The 23,561-nt window shown below is 41.3% G+C and overlaps 1 protein-coding gene across 5 annotated transcripts in view; it reads right to left on the bottom strand.

Moving 5' to 3' along the window:
• Nucleotides 1-23,561, bottom strand: part of ADGRB3 (adhesion G protein-coupled receptor B3) — a 461,010-nt gene that overhangs the window by 102,168 nt on the left and 335,281 nt on the right. For all 5 annotated transcript variants that reach the window (XM_080997952.1, XM_080997949.1, XM_080997948.1 and 2 more), the window contains 3 exons: nucleotides 7,254-7,380; nucleotides 5,522-5,625; nucleotides 1,119-1,221 (listed from right to left, as the gene is read on the bottom strand). In XM_080997952.1, the coding sequence (XP_080854078.1) occupies nucleotides 1,119-1,221; nucleotides 5,522-5,625; nucleotides 7,254-7,380 (334 nt within the window). The remainder of the gene's footprint in view (nucleotides 1-1,118; nucleotides 1,222-5,521; nucleotides 5,626-7,253; nucleotides 7,381-23,561) is intronic.

Genomic DNA, 23,561 nt, shown 5'->3' with positions numbered 1-23,561 from the left:
ATTATACATTTGCTGGGGCAGCAGGTTTTAGAGATCAGACCATGCGCTCTCTCTCTCTCTCTCTCTTTCCAACTAATCAATTTACCAGCATCTGGAAATATTAACGAGGCCAGGAATCCCTCATAGAATTTAGAACAGGAAGACCATAGAGTACAGAATCCATGCACCAAACACATGTGCATATCTTAAAACACCAATTTGCCTTAACCGAGAAAGCCAATGTACTCATACTGCAATTTTCATGTTGCCTGCACAAATGCCTAGCCATGATCCACATATTAGTTATACTTCCACATGACTGAATATCATCTTGATCCATAAGACAGTACAAAGGTAAATGGATTGAAGCTAATAGGTAATATGACCCAAAACCAATACAGGAAAGTAAGCGACATTGGTTTGAATGGAACTGCTGTGTACTGAGTTTAGGATCAGTTTGAAAGGATCACGGAATAACCTCATGTATTTCAACTAGGCTGAATGATGCCTGACAGTCATGTCCCAATATCAATACACAAATATAGGCAGAAAAGAAGTCACACTGTAAAGAGAAGGTAAGCAATGAATATGCAGAACACAACAATTATCACCAGCTAAATCAGGGTTTTTAGAGCACTCACATGGCATACAGGTCTGTTCAAATCTTCAAGAATAATACCTTAAGGCTGAAATCTTTTGTGCTATTTACTTGGGAGTAAGTTCCACTAAACTCAATGGAGCTTAGTTCTGAGTAATAAAAATAAAATTGTGCTATAACTATTTTCATACCTCCCATTGAATGTCGGTATGCTACCAAAAATGACAAAAATACAATCCCATCACAACACCAATTTGAGCCAGAATCTGTGTTTTTGATGTATCATGTCTTTGAGGTTTTTTAGCTCTGAAATTTACACAACTTTGCTACACAAAATGCTAATTATTGAGAGGGAAGGTTATCAAAGGGAAGTTTGAAAGGGGGGTTCTTTGGCAACATAGGCAACATGTTGAATAATTTATTTGGCTCTTATCTGCAATTAAAAAAAAACACCTTAATTTTTTTGGACAAAAAAAGAGCAAATGTATTCAGCTATACAAAAACAGAATGCAATTATAATATAAATGTAGTTTATTCATACCTTATTATGTGTCTGCGTTTGTCCAACCAGTATAAGAATATTTGATGAGATAATAGACAGGCAGAAATTAATTAGAATTATTGACCTCTCAGATCTGATGTATCTGTCCAAAGAAAGACACACAAAAAAGGCTATCTAAATACATTGCATACCAATATTGTAATTTAAAAAAATAAATCTGACATTTTTTAAAGTTTTAAATAGCACTTCTGAAAAATAAAATGCCTTCTGTCAGAAGTCTGAAGATAACTTTTAAAATCATTATTTTTTTATTATTAATAACAGCATTGGATAAGAAAAAAACAAGTACTCCATAATTCTCCAACAATTCCAAGAGATTTGCTACATGTGTGTTGGTAATTGGAGTTCATAGCCCTTGATGTTTATGATACAGCATTTTGAAATTAGCAGCTCGCACCACCTAGTTCTAGAGCAATATAGCTGCTTATGACTGGTTGCAGCCCCCTGGGAAATGATTTACAGAAGCCCTACTAAAATTAGTGCTTTTGCTCAGCTGCCACTCATTTCAATAAGACACTCACTGCTTATTGTGTGATAGGAATATTTGAGCATATAAGTTTAATCCACTCCTTAATTATGATGCTAGGTTATACTGGTACTTACAAAATAGCTTGTGTATAGAAGCTAGGATACAGATAATTTATGCTTCTGCCAAATAATGCATTAAGTTGACAGTTCCACATACACACCACTGCCAATAGTTGCTTTGCCAGTAATTTAGGAAACTTTTTTAGTGTATGAAAGTTCAAATTTTGTATATATTACATACACTTTAGCATGCTGTTTGATACAGAGAATCATTCAGAGCAAAATATTATGGTTCAGGATCAAGTAGTATCTACCAAAAAGTAGCCATCTTTCAATTATTGGCTCTGCTGCACAAGATGCCTCCCCCTGTTCTTTGCTGAACCCCTTTCCCAACTGCAGCACAAACAGGCAAACACCACACCAGCCTTGCATAATGAAGAATATTAGTTTTGCATTGAGAAAACTTTTTTGAAGGGTGCATGGACATTAGTCCACTTCAGTAAATTATGAAAGCATTATGAGTACTAGCCAACTTAAGTTTTACTTAGAGTAGACCCACTGAAATTAATGAACCTAACTTAGTCATGTTTATTAATTTCAATGGGCTTACCCTGAGTAAATCTTAGTTGAATACTACCCCATGTGATCTAATCTTATTGTTGCACTAGGGAACTGAACATCATATGATCAACACAAGTCCATTTCACTTCCAACAAAAAATAGAGCTAAGTAAGCAAACTTGTAAAGTCTTTTTTTTTAAGTCATAGGAATAATTTCACAGGAATAGGAAACCAAATAATTTGTTGCCCCAAACCCTGATACTTTCATCTGTCCTTGCCAGTGAAAAAATGTTGCCTTGAGATATTCCTGTGTTAAATTATCAGTGTGATGTACAACCCAGTTGTGCTGAAAATATTTAAGCACATCTCTATGGACTCTGATAGCAATCCAAATTCTTCTACTCAACTGGGTTGTGGATCAACTAGAAATATGTTGGGGTTTCTAGTGGTTTGCTTTGCATTAAGTCGGGAATGTTCTGCTGGCAGCCCATGGTGCAAATCTGTTCTCCAAAGCAATTTTATCTGCCCATTGTTACTCCTCCTGGTTTCTAATCAAAGTGTTGTGAGAGCCTGAGCATACTTTCATTCATAAATAACTAATAGCGTGTGAGAGAGAGCCATTCCACTCTTTAATGTTACATCTCTCTTTCAGTTTCATGTAAGACACCTGGGGGTATGCCTGAGTGCATGTGCCCCATAATTGTGAAGTAAGGCAGACAGATGCAAAAGAGGGCAGGATTCCCACACCTGCAATAGATGTGCAGGAGACGAAATTTCAGCTGTTGTAGCTTGCCATGCAATTTAAGCTGTTGCAATGTCCTCTTCTGCAGAACTATTAAAGGTGGGGAAGCCTTGTCCTATTTTGCATCTGGTCACCCTACCGTAAAGCCTTTATGGCTAGGAAGTAAAACATGATTGTACCATACATGAAAGTATGCATGTTTGTTCCTATCTTCAGAATTAATTTTTAGAAAGTTAAAAGAAGAAGAAAGTATTGGTTTGTGTGGCCAAAATCCCTGCCACCTATTGGGATCCTGCTCTTAGAACAAAGTGGACTCCTCAGATATATGTCCTTCCCTGTACTAAAGAAAACTCACTGTAGGTAAGAATCCCACATGCTATCCAAAGATTCAAATAATTCAGGCTTTGCTCCATTTTGTTGTTGTTGCTGCTTGTGCATTACTACTTTTAGTAAAGACTGGGGTGCGTCACATATCCACTCATTTTGGAAACAAACAACCTCAGTTGGGTGTAACATTCATGGTTATAGACAGCACCAAGTTTATCATTTAGAGACTGATACTAACTCTAGGCTTCCCTAGTTTTAGACTCCATCAAGTGCTAGAAAAGTAATCCCACAATGCACCGGGCCAGCTCTGCCAAATAATTAGGTGTGAGGACAGTGATGTATTACCCCTCAAGTTTCCCCACCATGATGCTGCTAGGCTCACTGTGTTCGTTTAGATCAGAGCTTTCCAAACTGCGTGTCGCGACACATTAGTGTGTCAACTGCAGGGTGTAAGTGTGTCACGCAAATGCTCCCAGCGCTCCTCCTGGGGCTGAAAAGGGGTTAGTTTAACCTCCAGTTTGCTACAGTGTCACAGAATGATACATTTCTTAAAAAGTGTGTCACAAGCATGAAAAGTTTGGAAGGCTCTGATTTAGATAAATGTGTAACTATGAGAGTATTCACCTATGGTTTTTATGTGGATGTAATCATTTATTTGTTTCATCAGTGTCATGTAGCAATAAATAGTACCGATAAACCATCAGTTAGTACTACAATGTTCTTTTAAAACTATTTTAAAAATAATAATTTCAAGAAGTGTCCACTTGGGAAAGGATGAGCTGTAATCATAATTCACTTTCATTTTACAACTCCCAGACAGATTCATCCCCCCTACTTCTAAACTGCAGCAGCTTCAGTTGGAATTTCTCCATGGCTTTCATTTGTGAATGTGATCTATGGGCAGCTCACACAGTCAATCCTCAAGATGATCCATGAGGATGCGTTCGCATAAGAGCTGTGATAAGGAATGTGCGACCATCCAGATTTTGTTGGATGACAGCTCCCACAATCTCTGGCCATTGGCTGTGCTGAGATTTGGATGGGAATTGGAATCCAACAACTGGAAGGCCACAGATTTCCCCATCTCTCACACAGAGCATGTCTTGGATCTCATCAAATAGAGCTGGGCATGTGGAAATCACTATAGGAAATCTCAGTTTGTGTGGGACGTTCACTGTGCTAATGTTCACCTGGGGACACTCAAGGAACATTGTGTTAAGGCAAAATCAAATGTGTGAAGTTGCCTCAGGTCAGAAATTACTGAGGAACCTTTGAGACCCAAAGTCTGAGTGATAAAGCAAACAAAAGCAGCATTTGTTTGTGTCATAAGGCCAGGATCCTGGAGTAGATATCATCTAACTTCTCATTTTAAAAAGAAATCACTGATTAGAAGTGTGATTACAATGAAGGGCTATCACTTCAACCCAGAGCTCTTTTCATCTTATTTATTTACAATTTATTTTTTTGATTTATATACTGCCCTTTATCAAAAGATCCCAGGGTGATGTACAATGTTTAAAACATATTTTACAGAGAATAATAATGAAAGCATAATACAAAGCATCATAATAGACAGCATAATAACAAAACAAACTTAATAACAATCCTTCCCTCACCACCTTCAACAGGCCATGCATTATTTAATGGCTGAAGGCCTGGGTAAAAAGGAATGCTTTCCCCTGGTACCTAAAGATATGTAAAGATGGCACCAGGCAAGCCTCTTTCGGGAGAGCATTCCACAGATGGGGAGCTACTACAGAAAAGGCCTGTTCTTGTGCTGCCACCCTCCAAACCTCTTGAGAAGGGTCTCAAATGTCAAGTACAGGGCCTGGGTCTGTTCATATGGGGGAGATGCAGTCCTTAATGTATCCCATATGTGGGATTCTCAACAATGGCAGGTCCACACACTCTTCTCCAGTGAATTGAAAGGGGAAACCCTTGGCGGTAGTGGAGCTCTGAATGTGGCTCCCCAGTGTTGAGAAGAAATGGTGATAATAATAGCAGATATCATTAATGCTGAATAGGAAGAGAAAATAGGGCATTTGATCACCACCAGGCCAAGCTTGAACAGAAACCGTGTCAACCTAATCAGACTTATTAATACGTTACAACTCTTCTGCAGTAGCGATCTTGTTTTTCCTAGATTAATAGAAACCCTTCTTCAATGACCCTTCAGTTCTGAATAATTGCACATTTCTATAAACCCACATGATTCAATTACATACCTCCATAGTGCTGCATAGACAACTGCTAGGGTGATCAAAGCCAAGCATGAAAGGCCACTGCCTACTATAAGGGTTACTGAGGGAGCACCAGATGATTCCATGATCTGTGGGTCATAACAAACATCTATCAGATAAAACCATGTTCCAGTAACTAAAGCACAAAACCAAAACAGGAGAGATGGATATCTGATGTAGTGATTAGCCACATCATCTAAATAGCATTGCCAACAAGTAACCACGTCTCTCTACTTCAGCCTCTGTCCTAGCTCCTAAAGTATCCGAGGCCTGGGTATTTACAGAATACCAAGACAGTAACCCCACTGGTCTTTGATGATATCCTCAGTAGTCTATTTTATCTATGAAAATAAATACATAGAATTTTTTTAAAAGAGAGAATAGGGAAAGCCAACAGTCTGATGGCCACCCATAACATTAACTGACATTAAAAAGCTCTCTAGGTTTTGCTTTGAGGGGAAAAAACTACACAAGTAAAAATGGTTTTCCTCCTTGAAAGGCAGATGTATTTGGATAGCAATGTTCTAAACAAATTGTGTGATTTATTCTGACAAATGTAATGCCAACTAATTTCTTATCCAAAATACAAGATCAAACTTTCTAACTCTACAGTAACTTTGCCTTAAAGCCAGCATTCATTTTCTTTCTGTCTCTTAGCAGCTAAGAGAGTACCAATTTAAGAAAAAAAGAGAACAAAACGTATGCATCATTTGTAAGATCTGGACCTCTGAAACAATAGCACTTCTAATGTTTAATATTTATAGGAGCTGAAGTATAAATGACCTTGAGGCAGAATAACCATTTTTTTTGAGCTATGAAATTACCTCCAACACCCCATCTTTGCCCTACACACAAGCATTTACACTGGTTTTGTTGGTTTTGTTTTGTTTCAAAATGTACACATTCAAAACAATTAGACCAGGAAGTTTGCAGTGATCTGCTGCTTGATTGAGCAGTGTGCTGCTGAAAAGCCTCAAGGCTCCAGTATAAATTGCATTTTATCAAGATACAATTTGTAACTGAGGTGAGGCAAACTGTATATCTTATCCAGGTTTTTTAGTTTATTTCTGCCAAATACTTCTAGTTTACTGCTGAGAAGAACCTTGGCCACACAATGGAAATCTTTTCCCCTTAAAGCTTCAAGGTGCTTGCTCTTTAAAACAAAAAACAAAAAACACCAACCAACCTATTTTATAGGCATTAATACTGTTGAGTTCCTATTTCTCGATCTTCATCATTGCATTCATACTAGAGGGTCTATTTTACAAGATATCAACAGACAGCATAGATTCCTTGTAATGCCCAATGCAGAACTGCAATCTGTTTAACTAGTGTAGCTAGGTTCCTGCTTCTACCAGCAACAATAAAAAAAACCTTGTATATTCTTTTTTCCCTTCTTTTTTTTTAAAAAAGAAAACCCAGGACTGTAATACATTACATTACAGTTGCTAAGTTTTCTCTAAGAAAACAGGAGTACCTCAGCACTTGAAACTGACTAGCATTTAGTTATAAGGCAAAACCAGCAATTCGTTCCCAAAAACTAAGAACTGCTAATAGAGAAGAGAAAAGCCAGTCTTTTCCAGACCTGCAACGCTGATACAATTTCTCATCTGAGTTAATGCTGGACACATAAAAAAACACACCAAAAACCCTCCCAGTCATTGCATTAAACTCAGGGCTTTTTTCTTCTTCTTTTCCCCCGTCCTTTGTTACTTACTATTTCTCTAGGTTGCTGAGCCAAAATGGCGAAGGTAGAGAGACGATCACATAAGCATTTCGTATGGGATGCATCGGTAAGCACAGTTTTACATCCCTGGGTGGACCAGGTTCCCAAAGAGTCGTTCCTGCAAGAAGACAGAGGGAGGGAGACAGAGAAAGAGGGAGGGAGAGAGAAAGAGAGAGAGAAAGAAAATCGGGATAATTACGGCTGACGGTCAATTCCTTGAAGAGAAAATGCAGTTTAATTGAGAGCAGAGTCTAGTGTGGTTCCCGGACAGAAGAGATCTACTTGTTGTTGAATAGGACTTAATTTAGATGCATCTCCAGCTGTACAGTAATGCGGGGAGGGGGGCGAGAGAGGCGGCGAGGGAGGGGGACAGAAGGCAAGCAGGCAGCTCGGCGGCGCGCAGTGAGCTGTCCAGAGCTCTTGGTGCTGAAAGGGCTCTGTAAGAGCTCTCTCGGCTCGCCGTAGAAGCGGAAGCCTTCCCCGCTGCCCGCCGCTTTCCCAACTGCTCAGATCACTGCGAAAACTCATAGCGGGGGGAAATAAAACAAAAGACCCTTGTGGTTCCCCCACCCCCCATCTTTCATACCAGCTCTGCCACGTTTTTGTGAAGCTATTACCTCGCTCCCTCTCTTCCGTGCGTGCGTGCGTGCGTGTGTGTGTGTGTAATTTAAATGCAGATGGCTCTGTAATATCTGTCTGATTAACACTGGTTAGATTGGCCAATTCTGGGTCTTCTTTTTTTCTGGCTAGGATTTCGTAGGTGGTGTAGCTATTTTGTTCTCCTTGTGGGTTTTAAAGCTCAGCCTTGCGGATTTCACCCTGGAAACGGGCGGCAGCGGCTGATTCCTTCTCCAACTCTTCCCTTTTTCGCCTGAGCTCCAGCACAGGGGTGGATTTCAGCAGGGCAGCGCATCGTTCAAGAGACACCAGTTCGCCCTCCAGACATCCCTCCGTCCAACTCGCCCTGCTTCCCTCCCTCCTTTTCCTTTCCATGGTGCTGGTGGGTGTGTGGCGGAGGAGGGGGGGGGGGACACGGGACACACAAGCGCGAAGAGATCGTTTGCTGGGGCTTTATCCACTACCACCCTGTTCTTAAAGGGGGGGGGGGAGCCTCAAGGAAAAAAAAGAAAACGCCACCCTTGATTTGATTAGCAATTTAAAAAGTACAAAAGCTTCTTCTCTAATCCTCCCCGGTAGAACAATAAAATGGTATCAACCCGCGTTTTCCTTGTGCGGAGAAAAAGAGCAAGGCGGGAGTAGGGGTGGGTGGTGGGTGGGAAGAGAGAATCGCCTTGTTTTTCCATGTGAATCAAAGGGGTTACGGGGTCTCTCCTCAAGGAGAACTGCTCGGCTTCTTCGGACTCAAACCAGTTTTCACGCATTTAGTGTTTTGCGAATTGGAACAGGCGGGTGTCGTTTCCTTCCCCCTCACATGCCTTCGCACAAGCTCTCTCGCCCCCTCCCCCCGGTTTCCAGAACCAGGCTTCGTATGCAGGGATTCATGTATTGCCTAAGCTATCTGTGCACGGATGCCAGGAAGTCTCCTGCCAGCAACAGCGAGTGCTGTCAATTCCATCCCCAAGGCACTTAAAAACAAGGGGGAGGAGGAGGTGGCGAGAGAAGGAGAGGGAGGGGAAGAGCGCTTTCACCTTCAAATTCCTCCTCCTCTCAACTCCCTTTGAACCAGCCCTCCTGCTCTGGCTTTCCCACGTCTGTTCGCGGCGATGACTGCGAGCGCGGACTCTGGAGCCCCGGCCATTTGTGCTCCGAAGCGCGCGCCTTCCTATCCCATCAGGCGCCACTTGCCTTCCACACCCCGCGAGCTCAATAGTTGGCACTACAAATTGCTTCGGAGCCGAGTCATAAACAAAGCAAAAGACGGGGGCGGGGGTGAAGAGAGTCCCCCAAACTGCGCTATTCAGGATCTCCTTCGGTACCCTGTCCAGGCCAGCTGTAGCCTTCAAACTCACAAACGCCTAAAAACTCCAGGACTATTTTCCTTTAAATTGTGTGTGTGTGAAAAATTAGTATTTATGTTGTAATTCACACAGACATATATAAGCAAGCATATTGTCTAATTTCCATACACACACACACACACACACACACTCTCATATACTGGAATCTACCTGCTACTGATTAACCTCACCTACTCAATTTATTCATCCCTCTGAATCTTGTCTTGTTGTGACACGCTGTTAAAGCCCAAATGAAATACATTTATCAGGGGTGATTAAATATTAAAGAAGATGGGAGCTTAAGGGAAACTGACGTGGCTTAACACATAAAGGCAGTGTTATTATCCATTCTCAGAGACGTTTAATACACTCAGGGGTGAACTGGCCATGGAAAGGATAGGGCAGCTGCCTGAGAGGTGGGTCTCATGAAAGCTACCATTTCCCGGAGTTGATTAGTGCAGCTGGACTGGCTCGCTTGATTGCCACCATACCTTGTCACAACCCTCAGTTTGTTTCTAAATTACACCACTTGTATCCAACTCCTAGGTTTGCAGAAACACTACAAGCTGGAGAGCAGAGTGAGATTTTCTCGGCCTTCTAAGAACAGGTAAATTGGCTCACACACCCATTAGGCTTAGATAATGTAAGACTCTTTGCCCCTAACCCCCAAAGCCCCATTGGGCAAACACAAAGTTTTGCCTGCATGTTGTAGACTTCTGTTTTCTTTTTCTTCTCCTTCTTCTCCAATATGCTAACTCAAACTCCACAACTGAGGTTTGAGGCTGGCTTGTCTGATGGCAGAGAGGGACAGAAGAGACCGAGAAGCCCTATTGACTGTACAGAATTTACAATGCAGCCCTTTGGACACTGCATTCATCTGAGCTACTCTGCAAGTTACTTTTGCAGCCAGACTGCCTTTGAAAAATCACCTCTCCTGGGGCTGCTTCCCATGCCTCATGTCATCAGAACCACTCTACCTAGTTGTCTAGAATGCCATGCAGTTACTTCCAATGCCAGCATCAGAGGCCTTGATGGAGGTGTGGTTGTAGCATGGGAAATACTCATGAGATCAAGGCAACAATGTAGTGCAGATTATGGAACTTCAACATGCTTCTACTGAAACATGAAAGCCAGCCTTGGGGAAACGGCTTTGCAGCAAGCAAGCAAGCAAGCAAGCAAGCATACTGCAAAGGCAAGCTGCACATTGGACCTAAGTTAGCTGAAATGTGAAGGATGTGCCATTTATATTTATTTACTATGAAGAACTGCTCTACCATATGTGCTGCTCTACCAAACACAGAAGTGCAATTTTGACCCATGGGATTCAGAAAGGAAAGCAAATATTGTGTCAGTAATTTCCCAAAAAGTGGGCCAGTATTAACATGCATGGCCGATTCAAAGAGGTTTGGCTAAGTCCACCTATTGAGCTCATACTGAACTGTGAATTGACCCATGGGCATCTCTGTTTGTACTCTCAAGCCATTGCATTGCAACTGGACATTGCAATGGAGGGAGAGAGGCCTTAAATGAGCGTTGAAGGTATTAGTGAGCATGGGGAATGAATACAAGCAGAACTTACCCCTTCCTGCAGTGGGTGGAATGATGCATGTGTGTGGAGAGGTTATGGCCCATCCTGGGTGAAGTGAGGTGTCTGTGGACTGGGCTGGCCACTGCCATGCCACAACTCCGATTTGGGCAACTGTGGCATCAGGAGCTGCCTTTGCAGAGACATGGAAACCTGCTCATGTCTCTCCTTAGGCAAAGTGCTCAGGCATTAACAGACCACCCAAGGACAACTGCAGCAAAGAAATCCAGGTCAGTACCTTGGGTGGATAAGAACCTAAATTATCTTCCTGCACACATACCCTCCAAAATTTATTCCGTCTTATTGGTTTATGATTTGAATGTACATGTTTTAAAAGTTGTGTCCATTATACTTCATGGGCTTACTCCATCTCTTTTTTGCTATCCACAGGGACTTCATTTGAAGATATTAATGCATGGGTGACCTAGTTTGCCTCTGGAGTCACGTTCAGTAATTGACATTTCCAAGTACAGGTGGGAAAGACTCCCATGTGAAATGCTTTGCAACTCAGTGTAGATGACACCCAAGACTGATGAACAAATGGCAATACCAGCATCCCTATGTTGTTTACAGAAGGGGAGAGAATAAAACCAATTGACTGAGTGGACTAAAACTTGCTCTACTTTGGATCCAAGCCAAACACCATGATTTTTGCAAACTGTCTCCTGAGTATCTTACTGACATGCTTTCCTTATTTCCCTTATGGGAATGCCTGATTTTTTTTATTTTTTTAAAAATGATATTTATTGAAAATTTTTAGAATTACAAAAGAGAACAAAGCAGAAAAAGAGAAAGAAAAAACAAAGAAAAAACAAACCACATCAAACAATACAAATTCAAAAAACAAAAATACACCACAAACACTCAAAAACAAATCCATCATTCTCAAATCCTCAGCTGTCATTACCTTCTTTCTTTGACCTCCTCCTCCTCCCTTTTTTTGTATCCTAGTTGTTAATTGTCGCAGCAAATCCTTTCCATATTTCATAATATTCTGTCATTACATTACCTTAATCTATTTTAATCTTATCTTACTATAAAAAACCTTAAAGCTTAAAACTTAAATCTTATTTTTACCAACTTCTCATAACCATAATATTCTTACATAATTCTTTAAACATTTTTGCTAAAGCCAAGTAATTTCATTCCAACATTTTTCTAACATTCATCAATTTTATAAAACAATCCTAGTAGTAAAAAAAAGAAATAAAAACAATCCAATCTTCATCCAGCGTCCCTTCCTCCTGGTCCCGGGTTTTGTCAGTCCTTATTATCCCATCGATCTAGCGCATTAACCTGGTAACCTTGTATCCAAGGCCCTTAAGTCTCTTCCATGTCCCTTCCGCAGCTCTTCTTCAAATTTATAACTGTATTTTCCTTTGTCTCCTGCTCCTTTCACTCGTGGGAACTCCAGTTTAACAATGTTTTTGACCCTTCTCGACAAATCAGCCCCTTTTCCATAGTCCACACTAAACTCCATGTGGTACTTAAGAACATGTTTCAAAATCCCTCCAAAATTAAGAGCCCCCACAACCCCAAACATCTCACGGCCCATTGCCAGACTTGAAAGGTCCAAACATCTCTGCATAGGGGGGTCTATCCAACCCCCCATTTCCAAACCAAACCAAACTTTATCTTTCCAAATCTGGCTTTTTCCAAGTTCATTTGTCAAGTCCAAAAGCTCATGTTCCTGCTGGGCCACAGCTCCCTTCATCTCTGGCGCCCAAGATTCAGTAACATCCTCTTCCCTCATCTGTTCTGTCAGGGCACACTCCTGATTTAATTCCTGGGTGGGCTCCATATAATTTCCCACTGCCTGTTCAAAATTTCTGATCGCATCAGTCATCAAATCCGTCTTCTCATGTAGCTGTTCCAGTAGGGCATTTGTTTTACAGAAAGCACGCAACAGAGCTTCTGAATACATTGTCCTGCAAGGTCAGAAGTCTATTCCCACGATTGTAATCTGTAACAGCTGCAAGCTCCTCGGAGTTGGTTACAGTTTCACAGTCTCCCTCTAGGGGAAAAACTTCTATTTGTTCTTTCTTTTAAAGACAAGTCTAACAACAAAGTTTCCTTTTTCAGATATTTTGTCAATATTTGTTCCTTTAAAATGTGAAGGGGAACAATGGAATCAATGTTTCTCTTCTTACAGCTATCTGTCAAAAACGTTTGTCTCTGGTCAATGAGCTTCAAAAAACGTCAGTCCTGACACCCCGCTCCAGGATCAGGACGGTGGAAAGTTACTTTACTTTACACTCACTTCTGCAGGTTTAAACAGTCCGAAAAAATCCCCCCTCTTCTCCTGCTTCCGAAGGGGGGTTCAACAATTTTAAATGATGAAAGTTAATCTTTTACAAGCGATTTTCTGAGCTCTAGTTTGCCATGTCTTTGCTTTAATCTAACTACAAAGAAACGGAAGGCTGACTTCCTGTTTAGACCTTCCCGTTTCAGTGCCAAATTGAGGTAAACTTTTAAGTCTAATTTTCCTTTCTGCTCACAAGTCCTTATTTAAAGTCCAATTGTTCGAAATTTAAGTACTCACGGGTGATTATTTTAGAAGCCAAATTGTCCCAGGAAAAAGGCAGCGCTCTCCGGCAACGGCTGTGCGGCTTCGCTCCACGGAAGAAGCAGTTGACTCTCAGCACCGCGCTACTTCCCCCTCTTCGCGCAGGAGCCCGTTAATGGGTTCTTTTGCGGGTTGGGGGGGCGCTAAAGGTGCCCGCCGAGTCCCATGGTCACAGGCTTCATCCGCCTGTGATTTTTGAAAGGGTCCCCGCTTCGCCGTAGCGGAAAAGACCCGTTTCGCATGGAGCTAGTCCCTCCAGATCAGAGGGAGTCCGTCATTGCCGATGGCGCCACCCCGGAAGTCGGGAATGCCTGATGTTAAGACTGACACAGAGCAGGGTTCAATATTGTCAAAAGTTCATCTCTCATGAATATGGTTTTGAGCTCCACACTTGGAGAAGGGTAACAAAATCTTATTGGCAGGTCTGGCTTTTCAAAAAAAGGAAAATGAAACAGCAGTCATGAAAACTTGCAGAAAGTTATAGCAGAGAATTGACAGAATAAGGATAATAAATCAAGGCTGCATAATAATGTGACTAGTTAAATTGATTCCACAGCTTCATTGTTCACAACATACATTTGTGTATGGGGAGTATATTCCTGTGTATTTATTTAGAGGGGTATATGGGATGTTAGGGGAGGGGGGTCATACCTCTGGCGGGGGACACGTCGTGCTCCTTCTGGGGTAGTTTGTCAATCTTTGGTCCCCACCCTGCACTCAGCTCTCACCTGTGGCTCCTAGAACCTGTCAGCATGAGACAGCAGCAACACCCTGGGAACAGCTTTGACTGGCTGGCTAAACCAGGTGAGGATAGCCATGGGGTCTCAAACACTCGGTGAGTTAGGAACTGCCCCTGCATGCCCCTGTCTGAGTCAAGATAATGCAATTGTATATTGGTACTTCTGGGGCTCATGCTTTAATCTGTTTATATTCCTTAAATGGAATCTTGGGAAATGTATTCTGTGTGGTGAGTGGCATTCTACCATAGAGAATTCTCAGTAGCACCACAAAAGTTTAATTTTAAATTCCTTGGGGAAAGCTATGAATTAGAAAGCAGTTAACTTTAAAGGTTTGCTATACATATATATCCTAAATAAACTGTGTCAAAATTAAATTATTTTAATGCTGCAACACTTGAATTCTGTTTGATTTGAAGAAGGCACAATTTATTTCTTAGGGATGGTTATTTAGCTGTCACCACAGTATGTTTGAAACTTTCAAGATATCTGGCCACAATAATGGCACCAGACTTGTCCTCCTTCCTATTCCCCCACCCCCAAACCTATCCAATCATGCTTCCTTTTGTTCTTTGAACTTCTCTGAGGTTCCTCTATTGAGTCACTGGCTCAGGCTTGTAACTCTGACCTCAAACTACAAAAGCAGCAGCAAATACTCAATGCTCCCAGCTGGAGCCATCAGCTTTTACAAGAGAGGCAGAGCTGCTGCCCTGAAGGAATGCCCCTTGTTGGTTTATGGGGAACAGCCTGCCATAGCAGTATGTCATATTGGTCTAATTGCAGAGCATCACAAAGGATGCTGTATTTGCTGAACATTTATTTGCTGTACAAAGATGTAACAACATGTGATAGCATGTGTCTCACCCTTTTATCAGGGCAACTCTGCTTGCTTATTTGGACCTAGGATTTAGCCTTGGAACCAGTTAAGTTATTGATAAAGAGGACAATATCCTGTTTCCTATTGGGAATGTTTTCCTAATTATTCTTTCTTTTGTTATAAGGTTATATTGTTATAAAGCAAGGTGTATGTGTGTTTGTGTAATAGTTATAAAGTGGCACACCTGCCAATATTACTTGCTGGTTCTATGTCAAGTTAAAAATTAAAAATGCTTTAGCTAAATTTATTTGCCCAGGTTGACCAGTTTCAGAATGGTGCAATACAATTCTCAGCTAGGGCGACTTCTGTGACTCTAGCATCATCCTGATACAATTTTAATTGTTTCAGGATTGCATTTTTCTTGTTGTGAACTACCTTAGAGGCAGAAGATGGCATATAAATGCATTTCCTTATGTCCGATAATATATTCAATATATGAATATTTGAAAATGATCCCTGTTTATGAGGACTTTGAGTCTCAGGACTGCCTATCTATATGATGAGGTTTTAGCAAAATGAATGCCAAGTTATTTCCCATTCATTGTACATAATCGCAGCATCTTCTTTTGAGATTAACCTTCTCTTTTGGAGATATTGCAGTCACCTAGCACTGGATGTACTGTATATTGTGCATGAGAAAACACTGCATTCCTCAAGGTTGCTCATCCTACTCCTATTTCTGGTCTATTCATTAGCAATTTGACAGCCTGTGTTATCACAAGCCAACAACAAAGCAATACAGTAAAATTATTAATAAACAGAAGAGTAAAAATATGCAATGCCCTGAAAGCCAGAGTTTATATACAATGACAAAATGAATAATATTCTGATCATGAGCATATTTAATTCTTCAATTCCTCAGTGACTGAGCACTCCCCTTCTCCAAATCCCCAGTACTGGAGTGCTCATTCAGCTCCATCCTTTTGTCAAATGTTACTTTTTATTTTTATTTATTTGAGTTTACATGCTGGTTATGCACTCCCCTGTTGGGCTAAGTCTGCACTTGAAACAATAATTCAGCCCCATTCAGGACCTACATTTTAGATTGAGATGAGACCTGGTGCTTTAAAACATTACCTTTGAGCATCTTTGTGCAACAAGAATCATGCACAAAGATGGCAGTGCCAAAATTGATCACAGAGTTATGATCAGGCCGCACATGATGCACTTGCAGCCACATTTTGTAGATAGCATGCCCATGCATGAGTCTTAAGTCTTGTTGAAATATATGCTGCAAATGTCATATTAACTGCAGTGCTATTTTGTATAATTAAAAATAATGATTACTGAGAATGTGCCAGGGTACTACTGTAAAATACTATTCATGTAGCAATGCACTTATCACATAATGTACACCAATTACCACATTATTCTCCTCTGATGAATCCTTGCCAATATAAGAAAAAAAGGATTTGTTTATTACTGAGTGGATTGTTATTCCCTTACTCACATTGGTGACTCCTGATTCCAGTTACTAATTAACTGAGTAATTGTACACCAGTGTGCTTACAGGATATAAAGCCTACTCTTATGTGCTATGGGCTTACTTTAGTGATGCAGGATGGTGCAGAAAACTCCCACTATTGTCAGATAGTTATGGAAATTTATGCACAGGAAGACTGACCACAAAATATTTCTCCTTAACACCACATTTAGAGAAACAATTACACCATCTTTGATTTTCATATCAAACACCACTTGGCCAGACGCTATGTGTAAATGTGGAAGGAAGATGCAGGATCTGCCTTGTTGAGAAAAGTGCTTTCTTTCAATCTGTCTTTGGAAAGGGCAGGCCAGGATCTTGCCTCAGGACGGTACTCTTACTTCACTCCTTTAGTCAGAAAGAGAACCTTTGTTCTCCTTACTAGAATTCAGCTAGTCAGAATATTGGAAACAGATTCAAAACCTCAGTCATTTCACATCCTTTACTTTTCCAGTGCACACCATTGCTATAGGGTAGAGCAGGGATGGGAGAGGTCCCTCTGATCCTCCAGACTTTATGGGACTTCAACTCCCATCAGCCCCAGTCAGTATGGCCAATTGTCAGGGATGATGGGAGTTGGTAGTCCAGCAACACCTAGATGGCCACAGGTTCCCCATCCTCGGTACACAGTTCAGTGAAGAGTGTGCTTAGGGTGTGCTGAAGCCCACTGAAATCAATAAACTCAAACAGGCCTAACTCTATGTTGAATCATGGTCATTGAGCTGAATCTCACAACCAGTTGCAAGGGAATTTGTGTAAGGGAAATCTTCATATTCCTCCTTCAGGCCACAGCAGCTAATAACATTTTCTCTGAAAAGTTCATATCAATGCATTTTAAACTCCCAAGTGACTCATTTGATTAGCATCTTTCTTATGCTTCATTTAAACAAGGGGGAAAATACTGAATATATGAAATGAACAAATACGAGAATATGGATATACCGTATTTTTCGCTCTATAAGACGCACCAGACCACAAGACGCACTTAGTTTTTGGAGGAGGAAAACAAGAAAAAAAATATTCTGAATCTCAGAAGCCAGAACAGCAAGAGGGATCGCTGTGCAGTGAAAGCAGCAATCCCTCTTGCTGTTCTGGCTTCGGGATAGCTGCGCAGCCTGCATTCGCTCCATAAGAAGCACACACATTTCTCCTTACTTTTTAGGAGGGAAAAAGTGAGTCTTATAGAGCAAAAAATACGGTAAATATTCTGCCATTCAAATACCCATTGAATCTGTACAGTTTGGATTACGGACTGCAGATGAAATCAGACAGATTAGCAATTATATTTTCCCTTCTCAAGTATATAGGAGGATTTCAGCATTTTGGTTAATGTAACTAAACACCCTCTGGATGTGTACGTTTGCCAATAAAACAAAAACAAAAAGCCCTGAGATTTTCTCTTCCTGATCTCTAAATCAAAAATTAATCCCATTTAAATATTATTTTTGCAAAACAAATGTGTATCTGGGCTAGAAACCAAATTTTAACCCAATGAGATTTGAAGCTGCTCAGGAAATAAACCTTAGGAAAAGAAACTCAACTCGATAGGATTTATCACAGTAACACTAAAGTAATGAGCATATGCTATGCATTGCAGTAGCTCAGTTATAATGCCTGGACAGCCAAACAAGATCTTCATACCAGCTTTGCTGCCTTCTATTCTGTATTAAATAGGTAGATATTTCCCCCTGGACTTATGTAAAATTCATGAGGTGTGTATTTAGTATTGACATGGAACACTGGAAAGGAAGTGATTGATGCTGTAGGGGGAGAGCACAATCTGAACTATAATTTGGCCATTTTTCTATCTTTATTCATTCCAGAGATAAACTGTATACATTTTGCCTGGTTCAAAGACATTATGAGGCCGATGACAGATACTGAGACCCACTGGTGCCAAACTGTGGATCCCAGCAATTATGACACCAAGGTCACACACAAAAAGCACATATGTGTTCCACAGGAGATATCAGGATTCAGACATCTTGGGCCAATAAACAAATGGTTTACTGGACTGGAAGTGAGTTGTGTTACTATATTTCCTTGACTTTCCCTTTCTCTTGTCCCTTCATGCATTTGGCTTCAGCTATTTCCGGGTTCTTTAAGCCATGGTCTCCTGCAATGTTTGAACTGGGAGACTATAGCTTAAGCTGGCCAGAACAGAGGCGCAGAGACAGTTGTCTCCTTTTGTGAATGGAAGCTCCTACCATTAATGGAATGAAAAATTAGGACCCAAGGCTATGAATCTACAAAGACGCTAAAGTTACGGGATATCTAATTCACATTAAGGCTGCAGTCCTGTACACACTACTGGCATCCTACTGAAGACAATGGGTGTGATTAAACTAAGCTGTTGTGTGCGCAGAACTGTCCACTCATTAAATGAGACTTCTCCCTTCTTCTCCACATGCACTGCGTGCCCCTTAAATCTGCTATGGGGGTTATGGGGACCCCCCTCTCAGAACAGGCTTAGGGGGCACATGGGGGAGGAGCAAGGCCGTAGCTAGGGGGTTGTGAGGTGGACCCCCACCAGGGGTGCAGGCGATCCCCCCCCCAAAAAAAATTGGCTGAAAAATATGTCCATAAATATACAGCGGTACCTGAGGTTAAGTATTTAATTCGTTCTGGAGGTCCGTTCTTAACCTGAAACTGTTCTTAACCTGAAGCACCACTTTAGCTAATGGGTCCTCCAGCTGCTGCCGCACCGCTGGAGCACGATTTCTGTTCTCATCCTGAAGCAAAGTTCTTAACCTGAGGCAATATTTCTGGGTTAGTGGAGTCTGTAACCTGAAGCGTATGTAACCTGAAGCGTATGTAACCCAAGGTACCACTGTAAATATATCGATTATTGCCTCATAAGAAATGGTTTTAAATAGGGGGGTTGGAGGAGAGGCAGAAATATGAGCTATTTTGTCCACGGAGAGCAATCTGGACGGTTCTGCCAAGGGCGCAAGATCACCTAGCTATGGCTCTGGGTAGGAGAGGAGGGAAAGTCCCACTGCATGAGTGGATCTCATTCCCTCTATGTGCATGTCCCCTACATTGAATTCCACTCAATGGGGTTTAAGCTAATAGTGTACAGTATGGAATTTGTGCCTTAGACTGCAAACTTATATTCACTTATATTCAGAAAAAATCTAGGCAGTCTACATAGAATAATATAATATAATTATCAATGCTACATAGATAATACACAACTATGCTTCTGAATAGGCATAGATAGGGTTGTGATGTTAAGCTGTTTTGACTAAATCCCTCAAACCAAAGCAGTGCCATTGTCTTGAGGATTGCACTGTTTGGATGCTTTAAAAAGCATGCCTTACTGAGAACACGCTGAGTTGAGAATCTATATTTTATCTCCTTTGCAAATTCACCTTTGAATTTAGGGACATTTCAGATGTTTTAATCCAGGGGTGGGTAGAAGGCAGATGGTGATGTACCATTAGATCACTGAGTGATTTGGTGCAGATCAGCAGGGCTTCTGACTCTCAGCTGTTTAACAATAAGAAGAACAAAAAAGTTGCTGAGATGAAAAGAGCAGAACGGTGGGAAAACCAGAAGTGTGCTTCTGTGTGACCAGATCGAGAGTTCTGTCCTGAACTGGATGGGGCTAAGCATGTGCTTAGAAGCACTCTTTTCCTTGATTCTGTGTTGCCTCTAACACTATTTTGCCCCTGGCTCCGTTTGGTAGATTTCAGGGTTTTATGAAAGAAAAAGAAGGGCTCATATCCAATGAAATAGTTCCACTAGTGCAAGGACTTCTGGCTGCACAATGGAACTTCCTGTCCCTCTCTTCTCCCTGCATGCTCTCATGTGTACTCCCTAGATCTGTTCCGGGTTCCCCCCAACCCTTTGGCACTGATTTGGGGAGCGGGCATGGAAAGAGACGAAAGGAAGGGGGAGTTCTGTTGCACAAATCAAAGTTCTTGCGCTAATGGAACTGCTTCGTTGGATAAGGTCCAGGGTAGATCCTTCAAGCCTGAAGTCTACCCACTCTTGCTTTTAATCTATAGATTATAGGTGATGAAGGGTTTTTTTGTGATTTTCTCCCAACGTGTACCATGGCCTCTAGTCATGTGCTGCCTTATTAAAGTACTTATTGCCACAGGCCTAAAATAGAAACGTCAAAAACTCTTCCTGGAAATTAAAAATTGTGTGTTTGCCAATGATTGGTGAAAGACTGCTGCTGCTGTTAATTTTTCCTTAAATGACAGGGATATTTAAAAATGCTACATAGGGTCACTATAAACTTTGGCAGCGTGGGCAAGCCACTAATCTTTTACATGTAGCCTTAGACAGTTGGGGTGCAGAATAAGCAATAAATAGGCATATGCTAAACACTGAGGACAGAAAGGATAATGTATTTCATTTCCATATACTTTATCATAGACTTTCTGTAGACAGGATCTTCCTTCTCCCCACTGTGGATGGGCACTCCATACTTCCATGGCATATGAAGTAGGAGTGCACAGCAGTTTCAGTGAATCCTGAGCCAAATCAGGGTGTTTTGGAGCAATTCAGAGCTTGGCCAAGCTGATATAGGATTTGTATGAGGCAACATAAACTGAAGCAGGGACCACCAGAAAAACTTGTTGATGCCTCGGCAATTCGGACCGAAAACAAGAGCAAAACAAACCAATCAACAAAGACACTGCTAAAAGCAAAAATGAACATCTCTAAGCTCATCATATCAAGAAGAGGCTGGGGTGCAGCGAGGGAAAGATCTGCAGAAGGGGGCCTTACTGTTGTGAGCATAACTCGTCTTCAACAGAGTTTTGTATTTAGATGCTCACCTGCTTGGGTCCCTGCTCTCTTAATACCAAACTTATGAAAGGTGCTTGCTCAGTAGATCTGTGGCCTGCTTCCCCAGCCTGCTGTGGTATGCTGCACTCATTTCTCATTCCTGGTTTCTGCTGCAGGAACAACTGAATGATGCTCCTGAGCATAATCACTTCTATTGTTTGTTTGTTTGTTTGTTTGTTAAAAATGCTGCTGGTATTGAACACTGGTCACTATCAAGTTGCAGAGTGATGTCATAAATCTTTACTCAGGTGGAAATCCCACTGAATTAAAGGGGGCTTACTTCTGAGAAAACACACATAAGGTGGAATTGGGCTGTCCGTGATGTTAGTCTCCTGTGCCACAAGGGATGGAAGAAGGGCTGTAGCTCAGTGGTGGAGCATCTGCCTTCCACATCTCAGGTTCAATGGTTCAATCTGCAGCATCACTTGGTGTACCTGGGAAAGACCCCTGCTATGAACCATAGAAAGCTGCTGCCCCTCAATGTAGTCCAGGGTTTCCTAAACTTGGGACTCCAGCTGTTTTTGGAGCACAACTCCCATGACCCCAGTAGTCAGGGATGATGGGAATTGTAGTCCAAAAACAGCTAGAGACCCAAGTTTGGGAAACCCTGAGTAGACTATGCTGAGCTGAATGGACCATCAACTTGATTTGGTATAAGACAACTTCCTACAAAAACCTCAGACACTTGCTTATAGTTCTCAGAACCAGTCCCAACAAAAACATGGTATTAACATACTAATACTAGTAAAACAAGTAAATATTAATACAAAATAGTAAGCATGATTCTTTCCCCATTTCCTTAAGAGTCTCCAACAAAGCCAATGGTATGAGGTCTTTGCATTATGAAGCCCTGGTTTATTCCTCTGCAACACAAGGTAGAAATGTAGCTGAAATGGGTAGGTGCAAGATTTAGACCAGTGTTTTCCCAAACTTGGATCTCCAACTGTTTTTGAACTGCAGTTCCCATCATCCCTGACCACTGGCTCTGCTAGCTAAGGATAATGGGAGTTGAAGTCCAAAACCAGCCAGAGAGGTAAATTTGGGAAAGATTTAGACTAATCACATATTAATTAGAATTATAAAATAATTTAAGTGCATGACATGGATATCAACACTAAAGAGAATCAGCCAAAGCCATAAATCAAGTATCAATTGAGCTATATAATACTAAAATACTGTTTCCATCTAGGAGTGCCTCATCAAGCCCATCAACACCAAGTTTAAAGAATGTGCTTCTAGAAAGTATTGAGGCTCTATCTTGGGGGTGTCTCCAGGATAAGAAATTCCCACATTTGTGAAGTTGACTTTCTACATGTGCTTGTGGAGTGGAGTGGACTTGTAAACTCAATGCATTCAAAAGATTGTTCTTGAAGATCATGATGGAAAGTAAGTCATATAGCAGTCTTTAACTGATCAAGATATGCTGATCAGTGAATTCCTTTCCCCTGCCACCTGAGAAGGATTCTGACTGGATGTTTGCAACTCTTTTATGATCCTTTATGATCCTTCACGCTACACCAAAAGAAGACGAAAAAAAGAGCTACAGCTGGAGCAAGGAAACAAACCCACAACCCATTGATTGAAATGCTCAGTGACAGACTGAGAAGGATATGAATGGCTATATTTGAAAGCTCCTTCATCTCTGTGGAATACCCTAAATCTGCCAATTTTTTTGACTATCAACTGCTACATTTAGTTCAAAACATCCATCAAAGGACTGTGCAACAATGTATTCAGTCCTGCGAGAAAGCAATCCATTACACTGCTAAATGGCTCTGTATTTAACATTTGCACAGGCATAACTGCTTAAGATGCTACGATAATCACCAAATGACAACAGCATGATCAGTGTCAGATCAAGTTTTGGCTTTAGGGTCGAAACAGACTCAACAGGAAGGTCTCTGATCAGATCTCCTGGCTGCCATCCCCACTTTGAGGCAGCTGTGAGGGCTGCTAATTTGATCAGGGAAACAGTACTGGGGTAGGAGGGTTATTCCTCTCTTCAAAACCATTTCCATGATCTACATCTACTCCCAAACCTCCTGTTAGACCCATGTGGAGAAATGCAGATACTAGCACCAAGCCTCTAGGCAGATAAAAGAAAAAAGGAGGTGATCCTCAAACAGGTGTAAAGAATAAATGATTTTTTATTAAGTTGTCCAATGCAGTTTGATAAAATCTTCATCAGGAGTGAGATGCCTATAACTTATCCTAGAACCAAAATAAATATTGTGCTGGTCTGGATACTTTGGAAGGACATTTCTGTCCCAGCACATCAAATTAGAAGTAT

This window comes from Podarcis pityusensis (assembly GCF_964106645.2).
Source record: "Podarcis pityusensis genome assembly, chromosome: 3".
NCBI lineage: Eukaryota > Metazoa > Chordata > Lepidosauria > Squamata > Lacertidae > Podarcis > Podarcis pityusensis.
This window is presented reverse-complemented; position numbering and strand designations above follow the sequence as displayed.